This window comes from Coregonus clupeaformis, chromosome 25 (genome assembly GCF_020615455.1).
Source record: "Coregonus clupeaformis isolate EN_2021a chromosome 25, ASM2061545v1, whole genome shotgun sequence".
In the NCBI taxonomy this organism is placed as follows: Eukaryota; Metazoa; Chordata; class Actinopteri; order Salmoniformes; family Salmonidae; genus Coregonus; species Coregonus clupeaformis.
The window spans coordinates 23,512,380-23,534,236 of NC_059216.1; the positions used below are offsets into that span (position 1 = coordinate 23,512,380).

Consider the following 21,857-nt stretch of genomic DNA (forward strand, 5'->3'; position numbering starts at 1 on the left):
AAAAGGGACTAGCCAGGTTAGAGGGGTAAGCACCAAACAGGCGGGAAGGAAGAGCAAGGGAGGCAGACAGTGCCTAAAGCAGGGAACAAACTCAATATACTTTCAACTGACTAAAACCAAATGGAAACGGTGGAGAAATGTTAATGGACCTATATTTATACAGCTTCTTTACTGTGGTCAGCCCGCTAATAATCACTGAAATGAAAGCTAGACCGTCAGAGAGCATCGGAAATTACAAAAACGATGGATAGAGGACGACATTTTGCTAAATTTGATGGCGGACTTCGTTGAAGACCGAATGCGGGGCAAAATGAGTTTGACACCCCTGGCCTAAAGCATCATAATTTGGGGTCCCAGGCAGCAGTGTTTTAGGGAGTGGGTCGGGGTGAATTGGACGGCACCTCATGCCATTTCAAAAGGACCAGGGCAGGATTAAAGGAGACAGGAGGACCCAGCCATGTGTGAATGGGAGGCCAAACTGAGAAAGCTGCTTCCAAGAATTGGGGATCCATGTTCCCAGGACTTTTCTTCACCTCTTTGTTTTCTCTTCCCTCCTTTCTTTTTCCATCTTTCTGGACTGGAGTGAAATGGTGGCCGTTTGATATCCACAGAAAGTGTTATGTCATACCAAGGAAGTAAAAGAGGTTTGTGAAGCCTTTCAGAGTTGTTGGTCATGCAAGTGGACAGACATTCATTATTGGGTGCTAATCCTTATAAATGGTATGTCAGTTTATAAAAACAATTACTTTACCCATACAACTGAGGCTTCACCTGTAATTAATTTAGAGATGCATGCATCTCTTCGGAGAATGGAACGAGTCAGTGACTCAGTGTGTCCAATTGTTGGACTTATTTTTGGATAGCTGCTTCCAGCGACCATGAGGCTACTATAAGAACATAACACAGACCAGGGAGATATAAGTTTAGTAGAAAGAGTTTATGGGTCAGGCACAGCGCATAATACAGATGTGTTTTGTCTGCACTAGAGGACAATGAGGATTGTGAAGTGAAAAAGAAGACAGTGAAGGTCAGGAGCTTCTCACGGACACACAAACGGACACAAATACGCGCATGCACAAACTGCATACACCACACAATCACACCATTTTGCACGCAATAGATAATACACATTGTATCCTTTCATAGCAGCTCCACCAACATATCTTCATAACTGAGTTATAGGGCAGGTCACAATCGGTCAGGTCACTTTTGTATCAAACTCTTGATTCCCAGACGGTAACAAAGTTTCATTCTATTATAAATTAGGTTGGGAAATGGCTGTAAGCAGCTGTACAAAAGACATGACTCATTTGACTTTGGGCTACTTCATCTCAGTATTGTCCCTGAGAGTAGTTCAGCTACCCCTGCCTCTACCTCAGTAGTGCCCCCTGCCTCTACTCCCTCCTCTGCCTCTACTCCCGCCCCTCCCTCTAAATCCGCCTCTACCTCTACCCCTGCCTCTCTCACTCGACAGGTGTCCTGCAGACCTCCTCAGCTTCTTCCTCTCCTCGTGGTGATCACGCTCCGCCTGCTGCTGCCGCTGTTGCTGCTCCGACTGAAGAAAACAATTGAGAAAGGAGAGGCAGAGAGAGAAAGGAGAGAGATACTTTTAACTAGAGTATGATTAAAGTTGCAATATGTAACTTTTTGGGCGACCTGACCAAATTCACATAGAAATGTGTGTTATAGATCTGTCATTCGCATTGAAAGCAAGTCTAAGAAGCAGTAGATCTGTTGTGCGCTATTTCTATGGTTGCCGTTCTTACGTTTTGTTTTTGCGTCTTTTACTTTGGGTTTATACACCAGCTTCAAACAGCTGAAAATACAATATTTTTGGTTATGGAAAATATATTTCATACCAGTTTAGATGCAGAGCTGCCAACTCTCATGCATTGGCCGTGAGACACGCATTTGACCCTCATCTCACACTCTCACGGCACACATCATATCTCACGCACTGAAAAGTACTACTTTCATTTTTCAACTGTGTTCCAAATCATTTTGAAATCGGAGCATCTGCGCCTGAAATTTAACATCACGAGTGGAATCTCTATCATCATCCTATTTTACCGAGGCACATTGAAGCATATGATTGGTCTAGTTATGTAAAGGATCAAGGGGATTGGATGCATGTTATAAAGAAATGCCCCTCAAGATTAGAGTGGAGGTGAATGGAGAGAGAGAATGGTCTCCGCTGAGTTTATAAAACTGTAAAAATGAGCAGCACGGCAGTGCTGTTTTATGTACAATGTTGTCAACAAAATCAGTTTGCTGTTACTCCCGTACCTATTTCAGAATGCAGCCTTTTGACAGCATGTACTAAAGTCGATTTAATCCACACTAGCATTAGTCCCCTTGTTTGGTGATTGGCATTTAGGCTGTGACAACGAAAAGTCAGCAGACAGTATGTTTTAGCAGGGAAGTTTGGTAGGGTGACCTGATGTGTAACTATGAAAATAATTTTGTCAAACAGATTGTGAACCCAAAAGTGTAAGTTTAATTCTAGAGTGGGGACAATAAATATAAAAATACATTTGGGTAGAGTGTAGGGGCAGATTTATGTAATCTTTTCTTCAGTAGATTAGCTATTTACTTTATTTAGTCTGTTCAGTGGAACAATTCTCATTCTTAACAATGGGCTAAAATATAGGGTAATTACTGAGCTTGTCAGCAAGAACACTACTGTTATTCCCCACACTTATTTTATTATTCCACTTCTTCCCAATTTTACCAGTGTAATCACATATTTGAAAGCTGATATGCCTACTTGTGTCTTTGAAAATTAATTATATGAGGCTATGTATTTTTGCAGCCATTCATGGACAGTTTTGAATAAGTCATACAAATAAGCATTGGGTATTAAATGCTCCAGGAATCAAATATTTTTGGGGACATTTTAGTATTGTGCACATGCTAGGCAGAGATGGTAGGGGGACTCAACTCATAAACACATCATGTTTGGCTATGTAGAGTAAGAGGATGGCAAGGATCTTCAACTAGTAGGCATAAACCACCTGAATATTACATTTTTCTTGAAGGTTTGGTGACTGCAATCTATGATTTACCCACTGCCATCAACCATTAATATTAATAGTGGTAACAATCCCCGGCACGTGTCGCATACAACTTTCCACCCAAGAACAGGGATCAATCCCTGCTTCCAACCTTCCCACTCTAGTATTTGCCTGTCTCCCAATCTCATTTCATTACTGTCCGAATAAAGTGTCAAACCACCTAAAAAATATGTTAGAACAAATATTAGCATATTTACATTTCATCCCCCAAAAATCTCAAAGTAACAAAGCCGTCGAATTTTGAGTGTTCATTTAATGTTCAAAGCATCCGAGTGGCGCAGTGGTCTAAGGCACTGCATCGCAGTGCTAGCTGTGCCACTAGAGATCCTGGTTCGAATCTAGGCTCTGTCGCAGCCGGCCGCGACCGGGAGACCCAAGGGGCGGCGCACAATTGGCCCAGCGTCGTCCAGGGTAGGGGAGGGAATGGCCGGCAGGGATGTAGCTCAGTTGGTAGAGCATGGTGTTTGCAACACCAGGGTTGTGGGTTCGATTCCCATGGGGGGCCAGTATAAAAAAAAAAGATTTAAAAAAAAGAAAGAAATGTATGCACTCTGGATAAGAGCGTCTGCTAAATGACTAAATTGTAAATGTAATCCTGAATACACCAAATGTTCCACCCTGGTCATAGGCCTAAACCATGTAAAAATAGGTAGAAATGCAGGAAATGAGCTTTAAAAAACAGTCAAATCTTCCTGGGGGAGGACCCCCAATCCCCCGTCTAGGGATTGTGTCAGGGGCCGATGAAATTCACATACAGTTGAAGTCGGAAGTTCACATACACTTAGGTTGGAGTCATTAAAACTAGTTTTTCAACCACTCCACACATTTCTTGTTAACAAACTATAGTTTTGGCAAGCCGGTTATCACAATTCCAGTGGGTCAGAAGTTTACATGCACTACGTTGACTGTGCCTTTAAACAGCTTGGAAAATTCCAGAAAATGATGTCATGCTTTATAAGCTTCTGATAGGCTAATTGACATAATTTGAGTCAATTGGAGGTGTACCTGTGGATGTATTTCAAGGACTACCTTCAAACTCAGTGCCTCTTTGCTTGACATCATGGGAAAAATAAAAATAAATCAGCCAAGCCAGCACATCTCAGAAAAACATTTGTAGACCTCGACAAGTCTGGTTCATCCTTGGGAGCAATTTCCAAACGCCTGAAGGTACCACGCGCATCTGTACAAACAATAGTATGCAAGTATAAACACCATGGGACCACACAGCCGTCATACTGCTCAGGAAGGAGACGCATTCTGTCTCCTAGAGATGAACGTACTTTGGTGCGAAAAGTGCAAATCAATCCCAGAACAATAGCAAAGGACCTTGTGAAGATGCTGGAGGAAACAGGTACAAAAGTATCTATATCCACTGTAAAACAAGTCCTATATCGACATAACCTGAAAGGCCGCTCAGCAAGGAAGAAGCCACTGCTCCAAAACCGCCATAAAAAAGCCAGACTATGGTTTGCAACTGCACATGGGGACAAAGATCGTACTTTTTGGAGAAATGTCCTCTGGTCTGATGAAACAAAAATAGAACTGTTTGGCCATAATGACCATCGTAATGTTTGGAGGAAAAAGGGGTTTTTGCAAGCCGGAGAACACCATCCCAACCGTGAAGCACAGGGGTGGCAGCATTATGCTGTGGGGGTGCTTTGCTGCAGGAGGGACTGGTGCACTTCACAAAATAGATGGCATCATGAGGAAGGAAAATTATGTAGATATATTGAAGCAACATCTCAAGACATCAGTCAGGAAGTTAAAGCTTGGTTGCAAATGGGTCTTACAAATGGACAATGACCCCAAGCAAACTTCCAAAGTTGTGGCAAAATGGCTTAAGGACAACAAAGTCAAGGTATTGGAGTGGCCATCACAAAGCCCTGACCTCAATCCTATAGAAACTGTGTGGGCAGAACTGAAAAGGCGTGTGCGAGCAAGGAGGCCTACATACCTGACTGTTACACCAGCTCTGTCAGGAGGAATGGGCCAAAATTCACCCAACTTATTGTGGGAAGCTTGTGGAAGGCTACCGAAACGTTTGACCCATACTCCTGAGTGGCACAGTGGTCTAAGGCACTGCATCGCAGTGCTAACTGTGCCACTAGAGATCCTGGTTCGAATCCAGGCTCTGTTGCAGCCGGCTGCGACCGGGAGACTCATGGGCGGCGCACAATTGGCCCAGCGTCGTCCAGGGTAGGGGAGGGAATGGCCGGCAGGGATGTAGCTCAGTTGATAGAGCATGGTGTTTGCAACGCCAGGGTTGTGGGTTCGATTCCCACGGGGGACCAGTATAAAAAAACTATGTATTCACTAACTGTAAGTCGCTCTGGATAAGAGCGTCTGCTAAATGACTAAAATGTAAATGTAAAAAATTTTAAACAATTTAAAGGCATTGCTACCAAATACTAATTGAGTGTATGTAAACTTCTGACCCACTTGGAATGTGATGAAAGAAATAAAAGTTGAAATAAATCACTCTCTCTATTATTATTCTGACATTTCACATTCTTAAAATAAGACAGGGAATATTTACTAGGATTAAATGTCAGGAATTGTGAAAAACTGAGTTTAAATGTATTTGGCTAAGGTGTATGTAAACCTCCGACTTCAACTGTAGCAAATCTAACTCTAAGCTTTCTTCAAAAGTTGGCTGCCCTGTAGATGGTACAATGATTCTCTACACTGTATAGTGCCTTGCAAAAGTATTCATCCCCCTTGGCGTTTAAAAAAAGAAAAAATTGCATTACAACCTGTAATTTAAATTGATTTTTGGGGGGATTTCATGTAATGGACATACACAAAATAGTCCAAATTGATGAAGTGAAATGATTTTTTTTTTTTTATACAAAATAAATATTCACCCCCTTTGCTAAGAAGCCCCTAAATAAGATCTGGTGCAACCAATTACCTTCATAAGTCACATAATTAGTTAAATAAAGTCCACCTGTGTGCAATCTAAGTGTCACATGATCTGTCACATGATCTCAGTATATATATACACCTGTTCTGAAAGGCCCCAGAGTCTGCAACACCACTAAGCAAGGGGCACCACCAAGCAAGCGGCACCACGAAGACCAAGGAACTCTCCAAACAGGTCAGGGACAAAGTTGTGGAGAAGTACAGATCAGGGTTGGGTTATAAAAAAATATCAGAAACTTTGAACATCCCACGGAGCGCCATTAAATACATTATTAAAATTTCTAAAAAAATGTGGCACCACAGCAACTGCCAAGAGAGAGCCGCCCACCAAAACTCACGGACCAGGCAAGGAGGGCATTAATCAGAGAGGCAACAAAGAGACCAAAGATAACCCTGAAGGAGATGTAAAGCTCCACAGCGGCGATTGGAGTATCTGTCCATAGGACCACTTTAAGCCGTACACTCCACAGAGCTGGGCTTTACGGAAGAGTGGCCAGAAAAAAGCCATTGCGTAAAGAAATAAATAAGCAAACACGTTTGGTGTTCGCTAAAAGGCATGTTGGAGACTCCCCAAACATATGGAAGAAGGTACTCTGGTCAGATGAGACAAAAATTGAGCTTTTTGGCCATCGAGGATAACGCTATGTCTGCCGCAAACCCAACACCTCTCATCACCCCGAGAACACCATCCCCACAGTGAAGTATGGTGGTGGCAGCATCATGCTGTGGGGATGTTTTTCATCGGCAGGGACTGGGAAACTGGTCAGAATTGAAGGAATGATGGATGGCGCTAAATACACGGAAATTTTTGAGGGAAACCGGTTTCAGTCTTCCAGAGATCTGAGACTGGGACGGAGGTTCACCTTCTAGCAGGACAATGACCCTAAGCATACTGCTAAAGCAACACTTGAGTGGTTTAAGGGGAAACATTTAAATGTCTTGGAATGGCCTAGTCAAAGCCCAGACCTCAATCCAATTGAGAATCTGTGGTATGACTTAAAAGATTGCTGTACACCAGCGGAACCCATCCAACTTGAAGGAGCTGGAGCAGTTTTGCATTGAAGAATGGGAAAAACTCCCAGTGGCTAGATCTGCCAAGCTTATAGAGACATACCCCAAGAGACCTGCAGCTGTAATTGCTGCAAAAGGTGGCTCTACAAAGTATTGACTTTGGGGGGGTGAATAGTTATGCACGCTCAAGTTTGCTGTTTTTTGGTCTTATTTCTTGTTTGTTTCAAAATAAAAAATATTTTGCATCTTCAAAATGGTAGGCATGTGTAAATCAAATGATACAAATCCCCCCAAAAAACCTTTTAATTCCAGGTTGTAAGGCAACAAAAAGGAAAAATGCCAAGGGGGGTGAATATTTTCACAAGCCACTGTACTTGCTTGTTTTGTCACAAACTGAAATTAGGCGAACTATTACAATTTTAACAACCAGGAAATGGCGGAGCGATTTCTGCATAGTACATCTTTAAGCGATCTTCTGCAAAACAATTATAGCTTTCTCTTATCAGACCTGTTATCAACATAGACCTCCAGCTCATGCTGTAGTACAGGGGATTTACCCAGAAGACAGACTCAGTCTCTCTGCATGTGAGGGAGCCTTGGCTAAACCTAGCTTGGCCTTGCACCACCAGCGTCTCATGCAAAACAAATGGTATTGTTTTGAAAACCTGCAATGTCCATGCAACGCAGTGATAATTGAAGCAAGTTTCGAAGGGTGCTGATACAAGAGTCAGTCACGTGAGTGTGTTTATAAAAATTCAAAGTCAAAACAGCAGTCAAAAAAATGGTCATGATCAAAACATGGCATTTTCTGTGACATTGGTTCTCTTCTACAGGCACCATTATAGATTATACACAGTGGCTACATTGCAGTGTCAACCTTAACCTGTACTTTCGTATTGTGTGTAAATATGTATGTTTGGGAAAACACACAGACTGATGGAGATACAGTAGCTTCAGAAAGTATTCACACCCCTTGACTTTTTCCACATTTTGTTGTGTTACAGATTGAATTTAAAATTGATTAAATTTAGATTGTGTCACTGGAAAAGTGGAAAAATTCATAAAAAATGAAAAGCTGAAATTTCCTGAGCTAATAATTATTCAACCCCTTTGTTGTGGCAAGCCTAAATAAGTTCAGGAGTAAAAATTTGCTTAAGTCACATAAGTTGCATGGACTCACTCGGTGTGCAATAATAGTGTTTAACATGATTTTTGAATGACTACCTCATCTTTGTACCAAACACATACAATTATCTGTAAGGTCGTTCAGTCGAGCAGTGAATTTCAAACACAGATTTAACCTCAAAGACCAGGGAGGTTGTCCAATGCCTTGCAAAGTAGGGCACCTAAAAATATATGGAAATGTATGGAAATGTCTGCTCTACCCAAATTTACAACCAACTAATAGCAGCATTACCGCAAAAATGGAAGAGGCAAGTGGAAGGGTGAAAAAGTAAGGAACTTGTCTGTCAGCTCTGCATTAAAGACCAAAATTGGTTAAAGAAAATTGTGATGAATAAAAAAGTATACCAGTTTCATTTAAGGACCAAAACATTTACAGCTGTGCCATTTAGATTGCAAAATAGTTGGGAAGAGATTTTCGATGTACCGATTCCACGGCACATGGTTTATGAACTGATACGCAAAACGACGCCGGATTCAAAACGTATAATTTTTCAATTTAAATTATTATACAAAATTCTTACAACCAATAGAATGTTTTATATATGGGGGATACAACCATCCCAGCTCTGCAGATTTTGCTGCAAAGAGAAATAATCATTAGATCATTTGTTTTGGTACTGTCCATATGTAGCTTGTTTTTGGTTGCAGGTCCAGGAATGGCTGAAGAATTGCAACATTTACCTGGAGCTAACTCTGCAGATAGCACTACTGGGTGATTTGAAAAGTCATAGTCAATCGATCAATAACATAATAATACTTTTAGTAAAAATGTTTATCTTTAATTTACAATCTGTAGAAACTAGGAGAATAGAAAGGTTCTTAAGTTTTGTAAAACAGCACAGTTGAAAAATATATGGCAAATAGAAATCCAATATGGATGGTGTTAAGCGATAGATGGGAGAGGTTGAGTGGAGCTGAAGGGTGGGCCTAATAACAACAAGATAACTAATGTAAAATATACTGTGTCCGTAAAATGTATATAGGTTCAGAACCTTTGTGAAACAGCACAGTTAAAAATAAATGGCAAATAGAAATCAAACTGGATGGTCTTCAGAAATAGATGGGAGGGGTTGAGGGTAGCGGAAGGATAGGAGTAAAAACCAACAAATGATAACTATTGTAAAATAGATTGTTTCCGTAAAATGTATATAGTATGTGTAAGCTGGAAGTGGAAGCCTAAGTGTTGTTGTTTATTAGTTTACTCCAATTAGGGGAGGGGTGGTAGGGTTAGTGGAAAATAAAACATGTTTTTAGACATTTTTGCAAATTTCTTGAAAATGAAATACAGAAATATCTAATTTACATACAGTAGCAGTCAAAAGTTTGGACACACCTATTCATTCCAGGGTTTTTCTTTATTTTTACTATTTTCTACATTGTAGAATAATAGTGAAGACATCAAAACTATGAAATAACACATGGAATCATGAAAAAGTGTTAACACATCTAATTCAAATTATCAAAGCTGGATGATTAGTTTATTATTTTAATCAGCTGTGTAGTGCTAGGGCAAAAACCAAAACATGCACCCCTTGGGGTCCTGAGGTCCGAGTTTGGGAAACCCTGCATTATGGGGTATTGTGTGTAGATAGGTGAGAAAAAAATAATATTTTAATCCATTTTGAATTCAGGCTGTAACACAACAAAATGTGGAATAACTCAAGGGGTATGAATACTTTTTGAAGGCACTGTAAAATGTCAATGACAGGCTCTCTTTGTTACTGTTACTGAACCGAGGATCATCAGAAATCCAGATCAGTAGTTAGTAGTCAAAGGGAAAGTTGACCTTACCAACCCACAGTCACCCACACACAAGGTCACGTTCCTCATGAATTATTCTGACTGAATGGACTAAAAGCGAGAAGAAATGCGAAAAGGACTTCGGATAAAAGAGGGCTCCATTTGAAAAGACATGGAGATAGCATATGTTGCACACAAATCACACATTTGTTGTCCCTTTCAGTGGCTTATTATGTAATGGTGTCATCATGACATACCTTCTTGAGGGTGAAGGTGAGCTGTTTGCTGCCAACAGCTGTGTCAGCCACGTTTACTGTTCCAGAACGTTCCTCCAGCTTCAGACGCTCCTCCAGTGATGCTCTGTTATAGTAGACACATAACATGTCAATAGGGACACATGGGCAGGTCTACCACCAGCATGCACACAATATAATGGTGATGAAATGCAGTCCCTAGAAAGGGATGGAAAGAGTACTGAAATATCCTACTCAAGTAGAAGTACTGTTACTTTAACAACATTTTTTTATGTAAAAAATAGCTCATTTAAAAAGTACTCAAGAGTAAAAGTAATGGAGTTACTTTTAAAATAAAAACTATATTTTTTTATTTTTTTTGTAACTTGTGAAAACAATTATAAGAAAATGCTGCCCTGAATTTGTTGTCAGTTGTAAGTGTTGGGAGTAGGGTGCACTACAACAACTGATCTATTATTTAACATTTAGTCTTCTTTCACTCTAAACTTCAATAATTGCTTTTTAATGAGTTTGAAGCACAAGTAGAGGGTGTGTTACATAACGGGAGTTAAACCTTGGGACACCCTTCCTATATTTGACCCTTGTCCTCATTTTTCCTGCTGTGTGCTGCATGTGTCCACCTGTCAATACAGTGATGGATGTGACAGCCTCTCTCAGGCCAGGCCACACATTTGTCTGCTGTAGAGAGCTCAGCACAGTCAGGCACCTTAGAAACAGTCACACAGGCCCACACGTTTCCCTGCTAATTGTTGTACTGGCAAAAAAAATACTTATATACCAGGGCTGCACAATTAATCAAATTCACATCAAAATCGCAATATTGACATGTGCAATATCCAGATCACAAGAGATCCATATGCATGCAATATTTTGAAACATCTCAGCCGCGTGTAACGTCCGTTTTAATAGTTCCTCCTCGCTGTTAGATCAAATCAAATGTTATGTCACATGTGCCGAATACAACAGGTGTAGACCTTACCGTGAAATGCTTACTTACAAGCCAACAACAATGCAGAGTAAGAAAATATTTTATAAATAAAGTAAAAAAGGTAACAATAAAATAACAATAACGAGGCTATATACACAGGGTACCGGTACCGAGTCAATGTGTGGGGGTACCCGAGTCAATGTGTGGGGGGTACGGGTTAGTCGAAGTAACTGAGGTCATATGTACACTGAACAAAAATATAAACGTAACATGTAAAGTGTTGGTCCCATGTTTCATGAGCTGAAATAAAAAATCTGAGAAATGTTCCATACGCACAAAAAGCTTATTTCTCTCAAATGTTGTGCAGAAATGTGTTTACATCTCTGTTAGTGAGCATTTCTCGTTAGCCAAGATAGGTGTGGCATAACAAGAAGCTGATTAAACAGCATGATCATTACACAGGTGCACCTTGTGCTGGGGACAATAAAAGGCCACTTTAAAATGTGCAGTTGTCACAACACAATGCCACAGATGTCTCAAGTTTTGAGGGAGTGTGCAATTGGCATGCTGACTGCAGGAATGTCCACCAGAGCTGTTGACAGAAAATTGAATGTTCATTTCTCTACCATAAGGTGCCTCCAACGTCGTTTCAGAGAATTTGGCAGTATGTCCAGTATACATGTTGGTAGGGGTAAAGTGACTATGCATAGATAATAAACAGTGAGTAGAACCAGTGTAAAAAAAAAAAGGGGGGGGGCAATGCAAATAGTCCCGGTAGCCATTTGATTAACTGTTCAGCAGTCTTATGGCTTGGGGATAGAAACTGTTAAGGAGCCTTTTGGACCTAGACTTGGCGCTCCAGTACCACTTGCCGTGCGGTAGCAGAGGGAACAGTCTATGACTTGGGTTTCACAATTTTTAGGGCCTTCCTCTAGCACCGCCTGGTATATAGGTCCTGGATGGCAGGAAACTTGGCCCCAGTGATGTACTCGGCCGTACGTTCTACCCTATGTAGCGCCTTGCGGTCAAATGCAACCAGTCAGGATGCTCTCGATGGTGCAGCTGTATAACTTTTTGAGGATTCACTATAAGGATTCACTATAAGTTTGCATGAGGTTTTTTAGGTCAAATGCAGTCAACTGATTGTTCAAAACAAAAACGATGCTGTTTTCAACTTTGCTTTTTAATATGTCATTCTATTTCTATGATTCCAACAGTTCACCTAAGTGTTTTGATCTATATCCCACGTCAATCACAATCACAATATTTGATAAAAATGTATTTTTTGCCCATATCGTGCAGCCCTATTATATACTCTATGTGCCATGTCCATGTGAGGGGTGATTATTTCTGCTGATTGACAGTAAACAATGGGAAAATACATAGCATTTGATGCAATCGCTGTAGTACCCCCCGCTTCCTTTGGATTGTGTGCTGTGACGCTCTGTGGCATCTATTCAAAATGTTATGGTTCAGAGGTTGTTCGTAGAGAATAGAGAACATCACCAGAAGCTCACTGGGGGGGAAAAAACTGTACTCACTTCTGCAATTTCTGCTTGCGCGCCACGTCCCCGAAGCTGCGGAACTCCTCACCAGCCTTGATCTGGAAGAAGCGGGGCTGCTGACCCTGTTTCCTGCCCTGGGCCTGGTTCTGGGTGGAGTCCTTGTCCAGCAGGGTGGTGTTGCGGTCCTGCTCCTTCCTCTCCTGCCGCCTGCGGTCCCTTCCCTCCTCATATATGAGGCGCCGCTGCTCCCTGACCTCGTCCACCCAGCTCTTATCGTCATCAGAACTCTCGTCTGAGCTGCCACGCCCCTCTGGTTCCTCCTTTTCCTGGTCTGCCTCCGCCTGCAGAGGAAAAAGAGGCAGGGGGTGGCATTGTAGAATTAGAATGGGTATAAAGAATGTTCACACTGAAAGCCACATTCCATTTTGGGTATACGATTCAGAAGCGTATCTCTCAAACTCAGTAGGGGTAGAAAGCTAGCCTCGTTACCTTTTCGGCATCTGTGGCCTGCTTGGCTAGCAGCTGCAGCTTCTTCCTCCTCTTCTGGCCCACTTTGGACACAATGGGGTTGAGCAGGCGGAACTCCTCACTCTGCTCCTCCACCTGGTAGTCTGGGTTCTCAAACATCACCTGGAAACGCTCGTCGCTAAGGATGCTGGGTAGAGCCTGGCAGAGGGAGAGAAAGGACTTGATTAACAGCTTAGGCAGCTGACATTCGCTAGATGAGCTTATTTGAGATATACATGCCAGTTTCCTCTAGATTACCTTAGAACCAAAAATATATAAACCCAGCCTACAGCTCGGAAGTATTCATCCATTGTAGACCAGACCAGTAGTATGTGAACTTTGAGTGTGTGTGCAGGTGCATGTGCTCCTACCTTGCCCTTCTTCTTTCTGGCAGACAGTTCCGCCTCGTCGTCTCCCTCCTCCATCAGTTTGAGAGCCAGCTCCTTGTTCACCTTGGGCAGCTTCTGTCTCAGCAACACAGAACATTCATACAACACAACACACAATATATTAGCTATATATACTTCTTAGAAAACATCATCTGTATCACCATGTCCAGTCTCTCTGAATGTCTGTTTTTAACAGTCAGACAGAGTATGATATCCCACCTTGATTTGTACTCTCTGGGCCCTGGACTCGTCTATCTTCTGGCGAATCTTGTCCTTGCGGTACTCCTCATAGGCAAACGGATTGGCCATGGTCTTCACCTGGACAAGTCACACAAAAGGTATTTAAACACATAACTCTGTAACATCGACAATCAACTAAGAATATGCAGTTAGACACACACACACAACCTACCTTGTGGTACAGTCTGATGTCCATGAAGAAGCCATGCATGTAGGCCCGCAGGAGAGCAGATCCCACCAGGTGAGACAGACCTATGGTTGAACACAACATTATAGATGATATGTACATGAAATGTACATATTTGCTTAACATGAGTGAACAGCTAAATTTTACATTTGTATAATGATTGTTGATCTATATATTTTACATACAGTATCTCTATATTCAACTTCCCTGAGGCAGGCCACGTCACCTGAAACTCATTAAAAGATTTGTGATCTTTCAAATTGGTGATGCGCATTGCCAAGCACAGTAAGGCTTATTAATTAAAAGGGATAGTTCACCCAAATTACACATTGGTTTTCTTACCCTGTAAGCAAGGGGTGTTAAAACTAATTCCATGGAGGGCCTAGTGTCTGCAGGTTTTGTTTTTTCCTTTCAATTAAGCCCTAGACAACCAGGTGTGGGGAGTTCCTTTGTTTTTATTTCCCTGGCACCGTTTCCAAATGCTAACATTTTAGCAGTTGTGGCACAAGCCCCATTCAAGTCATGGTACCGATATTAGCATTTTTCACGCATCATGTCCAAATCATCCAAAAGTATCTAAAATTGATTGTGAAGCTCAAAGACATCACTTATAGATGATTTGAACATGATGCGCAAAAAATGGTAATATCGGTACCATGACTTGAATGGGATTTGTGACTGGGAACAGTGCCAGGGAAAATAAACCAAAGCATGGATTGCTGTCACACCTTGTCCATAGACTGCTTCCAAGAGTGGTATTCAACCTTTTTCAGCGGGGACCCCATTTTTTTTGTCAGAAATTGTCAACCCCACCCCACCACAAACCTAATGTTGTTGTAAATGTTGATTTTCACATCAACAAATTACCTTCAATTCATTACATTTTCATCTCTTATCAAAATTAAGAGAAGCAATAAATAAATGTACTCAATAAAATTGTATTTTTGTCAAAAACGTTTGTATGTTGTCCCATAAAATAATCTGTACTATTTCATTTTTGGTTCCCCCACCCCCCAAAAATAAAGTTTTATTTAAATTTGCCGACCCCACTGACCCTGACTTTGAATACCACTGGCTTCCAGGGTAAGGAAACCAATATAATTTTGTAATTTGGGTGAACTATCCCTTTAACTCTGAGAAGCAGCCTATTGGAATGTGCTGAAAGAAAATGACATAAGACTATACATATCTGCAGACATCTGCTTCTTTCAACAGGCTGGTTGTTCCCATTTAAACTGACACGTTCAGGACAGTAGGGAACATAGGGTAGGCCTATACTTACGATCATTAAGCTTTTACTTCATATTACAGATTTTCATAATCAATTGCATGCAACCCAACTCTATGTCTTTGGATAAAATGCTGAAGAAAAACAGTTTTGTCAAAGTGAATGTCTTTCAACAGGACTGTAGTGATAGCCGAATCTAACAAAAATGAAACAAGCTAACATTGACCTTTCAGCTATTTGGCAAGACGCCTTTTGAGAGCATTTAGATAAAGTTTTGTAACATCAGTCTCCAGCCACCATTCTTTAAGCTCTGAATGAAGTGGAGTTAGAGACTGCCATGAGGCTTTTTAGTCTCTGCTTAGTTCCCTGTAAGACCACTTTAGTTCAGGAATGTGTGGGAGTTGTGGCACGCAAGGACCAGGGTTGGGTAGGTTACTTTGTAAGTGTAATCCGTTACAGTTACTAGTTACCTGCCCAAAATTGTAATCAGTAACGTATCTTTTGGATTACCCAAACTCAGTAACGTAATCTGATTAATTTCCGTTACTTTTGGATTGCTTTCCTTTTATGAGGCATTAGAAGACAAAAAGGATCCATCAAACTTGTGGTCAGATTTGCTCAGGTGGAACAAACTTAAGCTTGCTCCTATTTTCAATGCTAAATTGAATGTCATTCAGAAAGCATTTCAAAGTAATCCAAGAAGTAATAATCTTGTTTTTCAAAAGTGTCTAATCTAATTACAATATTTTTGCCGGTAACGTAACGGATTATAGTTAGTTTTTTTGTAATCAGATTACATGTAATCAGTTACTCTCCAACCCTGGCAAGGACTGTGTGTGTGAGAGGTAAAAAGATAGAAACCCCCTTCCCCAAAAAATCTCACTATCCGCCCGGCTGCCTGTCTGTTACATTACACAGCTGCAGTGAACTGAACTCCCCTTCCCCCTTCTTCCCCCTTTCTCCCTCATCTACTCCACCCCTCTCGCTCTCACCCTCCCTCTCTCCTTTTATTCCTCCCCAACCAACCGACTTTCTCCTCGTCATTTGATCTCTTTAGTGCTAACCCAAGCATTCCTCTGTTCTTTCAACCGTTCTGTTCGCCACCCCTTCATCTCTCACTATCCCTTCTTCCATCTCTACATTTCTCTCTCCATTCCGTCAGCGTTTCCCCTACCGTTCATCTTTAGGTGGGACTGGTAAGCCTGGCCGTTATATTGCCTCAACTTGCCTAAATTCAAAAATGGTCTCCACTGAATGGCAAGTGTAGTGTAGACAGCCCTGGAAGTTTCCCTAGGAACTGTAGGCCTAAAATAACTAGAATCCTCAATTCAATAGGCACTTGTATTCCTGTAGGTCTTAGAGGAACAAATAGGTAACAGCTGATAGGTAATATGCCAATAGCTCCACCTCCACCCCCCTCTCACCTAGGGCTGTGGCGGTCATGACATTTTGTCAGTGGGTGATTGTCAAGCAAATAACTGCCGGTCTCACTGTAATTTACCATTAATTAACATAAACACATTTAGTATCTCCTAGCTTCCACGCATAGCCTACACGCCACTGATGCAGACCTTTGGAACATCTACATTTAAAAAAGTCTAATTAATCCATGTAATATAGCCTACACCATCACAAAAAATCGATTATTTATTTTAGACAGGTCTAAAGATACACGATATAAAGAAAATGTAGTTTATTTCAGAAGAACAGAATAGCATACTCTGAGATGACCTTATGTTAGGCCCTGATCTGGCTATGCCATATGGCTGTGGGCTACACTAGTTCATTTAGCAGACAAGATTTGCTTAGAATTCCGTGGCATTATTTTATACTATTTTATCGTATGAAGAACACAATTGAACATAGCTGAATAAAATAGAAAGGATATTTTCTCCAAACGATGAGGGAGTGTGCACATGCAGCCATTCTGTGTTGAGCGGTTAACAAAGAAACAGGTCCTCTTACATGCTTAATTTAAAGTTATTTATGCAACTTCAGTTGTGATACAAATGTTAGGCTATATGTTTAGATTTTTAATACATTCTAAGGATGCATGATGCGACTAATGATGATTTTTGCAAATGTATTAACAATAAAAACAGAAATACCTTATTTACATAAGTATTCAGACCCTTTGCTATGAGACTCGAAATTGAGCTCAGGTGCATCCTGTTTCCATTGATCATCCTTTAGATGTTTCTACAACTTCATTGGAGTCTACCTGTGGTGACCAAGAACCCAATGGTCACTCTGACAGAGCTCCAGAGTTCTCTGTGGAGATGGGAAAACCTTCCAGAAGGACAACAATCTCTGCAGCACTACACCAATCAGGCCTTTATGGTAAAGTGGCCAGACGGAAGCCACTCCTCAGTAAAAGGCACATGACAGCCTGCTTGGAGTTTGCCAAAGGCACTTAAAGGACTCTCAGACCATGAGAAACAAGATTGTCTGGTCTGATGAAACCAAGATTGAACTCTTTGGCCTGAATGCCAAGCGTCACATCTGGAGGAAACCTGGAACCATCCCTACGGTGAAGCATGGTGGTGGCAGCATCGTGCTGTGGGGATGTTTTTCAGCGGCAGGGACTGGGAGACTAGTCAGGATTGAGGGAAAGATGAACGGAGCAAAGTACAGAGAGATCCTTGATGAAAACCTGCTCCAGAGCGCTCAGGACCTCAGACTGGGGCGAAGGCACACAGCCAAGACAACGCAGGAGTGGCTTCGGGACAAGTCTCTGAATGTCCTTGAGTGGCCCAGCCAGAGCCCGGACTTGAACCCGATCAAACATCTCTGGAGAGACCTGAAAATAGCTGTGCAGCGACACTCCCCATCCAACCTAACAGAGCTTGAGAGGATCTGCAGAGAAGAATGGGAGAAACTCCCCAAATACAGGTGTGCCAAGCTTGTAGCGTCATACCCAAGAAGACTCGAGGCTGTAATCACTGCCAAAGGTGCTTCAACAAAGTACTGAGTAAAGGGTATGAATACTTATGTAAATGTGATATTTTTCCGTTTTTGTATTTTTATAAATTTGCAACAATTTCTAAAAACCTGTTTTTGCTTCGTCATTATGGGGTATTGTGTGTAGATTGATGATGGGGGGAAAACAATGTAATCAATTTTAGAATAAGGCTATAACAAAACAAAATGTGGAAAAGGGGAAGGGGCCCGAATGCACTGTATCTCAATTGTTATTAGCCAATGCCCATCACGTGATCGGGTCCTTCTCACAGGCTACAAGTGAAGACAGACACATCGGGGAAGCAACTGCCCCCGTCCTTATCGCATTCCGAGGCGCATATTGAAGATGTTGGAAGAACTGTCCACATTTACTTTTCGTCAGCCAGCAAGATGAGTAGGCCTAACGAACTGCAAAAGCACTAGCTTATGTCAATCTACTATCCCCCATAGTACAAAAGTTGGCCTATTCTATTCTGTGCAAGAAATAAATATACAAACAGTCTGGTACAGTTGTGGGATGCGATAGATCCCAAATTAATACAACCACTAGCATCAAAAAACCTTTTAAAAGCAATGAGGCTGATGCAACAGATCAGAACGTTTAAGCTTAAAATGTTGATAAACTATTAGGCTATTTCTTCACATTATAAGCGCAGCAATCCACACATGGCAGTAGGCTATAAGTGCGAATGTTCCAAAATGCAGTCAATTAGAAGGAAAACACCATTCTCAAAACTGACCGCAAATGCGATTTGCATATAATGCTTTTATTATAAAGATGCATTTTTATGGTGAAAATTATCTTCCCCAAACTTGAAACTCACGATTTTGAGTTTGTATGCCAGTTAGGCTCTACACCCGTTGTAAAGCAGATTCAAGTGCTTCATTTTAAGAAGTTATTTGGCCACTTTAGTTGTGATACAAACCGTATTATCAAAACATTTAGGCCTATGGGCTATATGAGGTGTGCGAGTATGATTTTAGAAAGTCGGGGAAAAAGGCATGCACTGTTTCTTGCCTTACTGCACACAAGCTGGGCATCATTCACAAGTGATAATATATCATTAACCAGTGATAGGCTAATAGTCATCCTTCAGACTATTCTTGATGTAATCTTGTCTATACATATACTAAATAATGTGTGTGAAAAAATGTTTGATTTAGAATGGACCATTGTCATGCACCAGTCTCGAAACAGGGGCAGGGGGAAAAAATTATCTATGCACTTAAATAGCGAATGGAGGACGCGTTTCCCGTGGTTCATTTTCATGCCAGCCAGGTAGGCTATACTCATGCTGTAATGAGAAACAATGTGCTTAATATTAGGAAAGTTCAGAAATAAATATAGTAGGCCTAGCCTATAGAAGGCTGATCCTCCTCTTTTCAGTAGAGGCCATCACTCTGTTTTCTCACGCAATTGCATAGCCTATAGAAACGTTGCTCAACATTAATCTTCTCCTTTCCCCCTTCTGATAACCAGGTGGCGAATCGCATCTCTGCATGACTGGCAAACATATCAGTGTGGATGACGGATCACCACCTCAAGCTGAACCTCGGCAAGACGGAGCTGCTCTTCCTCCCGGGGAAGGACTGCCCGCTCCATGATCTCGCCATCATGGTTGACAACTCCGTTGTGTCCTCCTCCCAGAGTGCAAAGAACCTTGGCGTGACCCTGGACAACACCCTGTCGTTCTCCGCTAACATCAAAGCAGTGACCCGATCCTGTAGGTTCATGCTCTACAACATTCGCAGAGTACGACCCTACCTTACACAGAAAGCGGTACAGGTCCTAATCCAGGCACTTGTCATCTCCCGTCTGGATTACTGCAACTCGCTGTTGGCTGGGCTCCCTGCCTGTGCCATTAAACCCCTACAACTCATCCAGAACGCTGCAGCCCGTCTGGTGTTGAACCTTCCCAAGTTCTCTCACGTCACCCCACTCCTCCGCACACTCCACTGGCTTCCAGTTGAAGCCTGCATCTTCTACAAGACCATGGTGCTTGCCTACGGAGCTGTGAGGGGAACGGCACCTCCGTACCTTCAGGCTCTGATCAGTCCCTACACCCAAACGAGGGCATTGCGTTCATCCACCTCTGGCCTGCTGGCCCCCCTACCTCTGCGGAAGCACAGTTCCCGCTCAGCCCAGTCAAAACTGTTCGCTGCTCTGGCACCCCAATGGTGGAACAAGCTCCCTCACGACGCCAGGACAGCGGAGTCACTCACCACCTTCCGGAGACACTTGAAACCCCACCTCTTTAAGGAATACCTGGGATAGGATAAAAGTAATACTTCTACCCTCCCCCTACCACACAAACATTTTTTTTGTTGATATATTGTAAAGTGGTTGTCCCACTGGCTATCATAAGGTGAATGCACCAATTTGTAAGTCGCTCTGGATAAGAGCGTCTGCTAAATGACGAAAATGTAAAATGTAAATGTAAACATGAGCTCATAGGCTCTCATTAAGTGTTTGATTAGCTGTTCGAAATTCATTTGCATTGATGTCAGAGTGATTAGAGGGACAATAGAGTGCTGAGTACCAGGCAGTTAGCAAGTTTGGTAGGCTACTAATGACCATAAGCAGCATCAGAGCTTGGAGAAGCCTAATTACCGTGACTAAACGGTCACGTGGAATTTGACCCTCCTCATGACTCTTGACCGCCGATGTGGCTGTAATACGGTCACCATAACAGCCCTAATCTCACCCAGGTTCTCCAGGTCCTTGCGGGTGACAAACTTGTAGTCATCGTAGACGGTACTATCAGGGCTCTCCTCCAGCTCCTCTGTCAGGTTGTCCAGGAAAGAGCACCAGCGAGGAGCAGGCCCCAGTGCCTACACAGGGACAACATGAAGGGGAGGAAGGAGATAAAAGAACAAGGGATAGAGTGAAGGAAGGACAAGGAATGAAGAACAAGAAACATTTGAAGAACAAGAAACATTAATTTTTGTACTTTTTACCCCTTTTTTCTCCCCAATTCCGTGATATCCAATTGGTAGTTACAATCTTGTCACATCGCTGCTACTCCCGTACGGACTCGGGAGAGGTGAAGGTCAATGCGCCCGGCCCGCCACAGGAGTCGCTAGAGCGCGATGGGACAAGGACATCCCGGCCGGCCAAACCCTCCCCTAACCTGGACGACGCTGGGCCAATTGTGCGTCGCCTCATGGGTCTCCCGGTCAGGCCGGCTGCAACACAGCCCGGGATCGAACCCCGGATCTGTAGTGACGCCTCAAGCACTGCAGTGCCTTAGACCGCTGTGCCACTCGGGAGGCCCACATTTGAAGAATTCTAATTCAATACATTCTCCCTTTTCACTGCGCTTGAGGGCTGGTAAGGAAAGTAGGTGTTGGCAACATTCCAGCTGGCTAGGTGTAGTTTCTGCCATGTTGCTTGCACCTATCCAATCCTCTCAGGGCTCTGAGGACGAGTCGACAAGGATTGAATGAATCTTATCAGATTGAAATCATCCCATTATCGTAAGACTTCTGTTCTATCAAATCAGAGTTCAAAGTCTACATAATGTCACCTTCCTCAGTGTAATCATTGAGGAGCAAATGGCTAATGTTAACTTCAAAACTTTGCCCTACTGTACTGTAGGGCAGCTTGGGAGGCATGCGTTGGAGATCTTTGCCCACCAGTTAAAAAAACTGGGAGAAAGGAGCTCTCTGGAACTGGAATCACACGCCTGCCTCAAATTCATGAATGATAGATTAGATGAGTAAACC

At 42.3% G+C, this 21,857-nt stretch overlaps 1 protein-coding gene across 1 annotated transcript in view; it reads right to left on the minus strand.

Annotated features, from left to right (window-relative positions):
• Positions 1-918: 918 nt before the first annotated feature.
• The window catches only part of LOC121539435 (nucleolar protein 10), a 41,073-nt gene continuing 20,134 nt past the window's right edge, over positions 919-21,857 (minus strand). Inside the window, exons 14-21 of the mRNA XM_041847931.2 lie at positions 20,837-20,963; positions 13,928-14,007; positions 13,735-13,833; positions 13,498-13,590; positions 13,109-13,285; positions 12,656-12,960; positions 10,190-10,292; positions 919-1,555 (exon numbers count right to left, since the gene is read on the minus strand). Of these exons, the coding sequence (XP_041703865.1) occupies positions 1,376-1,555; positions 10,190-10,292; positions 12,656-12,960; positions 13,109-13,285; positions 13,498-13,590; positions 13,735-13,833; positions 13,928-14,007; positions 20,837-20,963 (1,164 nt within the window). The 3' untranslated portion in view covers positions 919-1,375. The remainder of the gene's footprint in view (positions 1,556-10,189; positions 10,293-12,655; positions 12,961-13,108; positions 13,286-13,497; positions 13,591-13,734; positions 13,834-13,927; positions 14,008-20,836; positions 20,964-21,857) is intronic.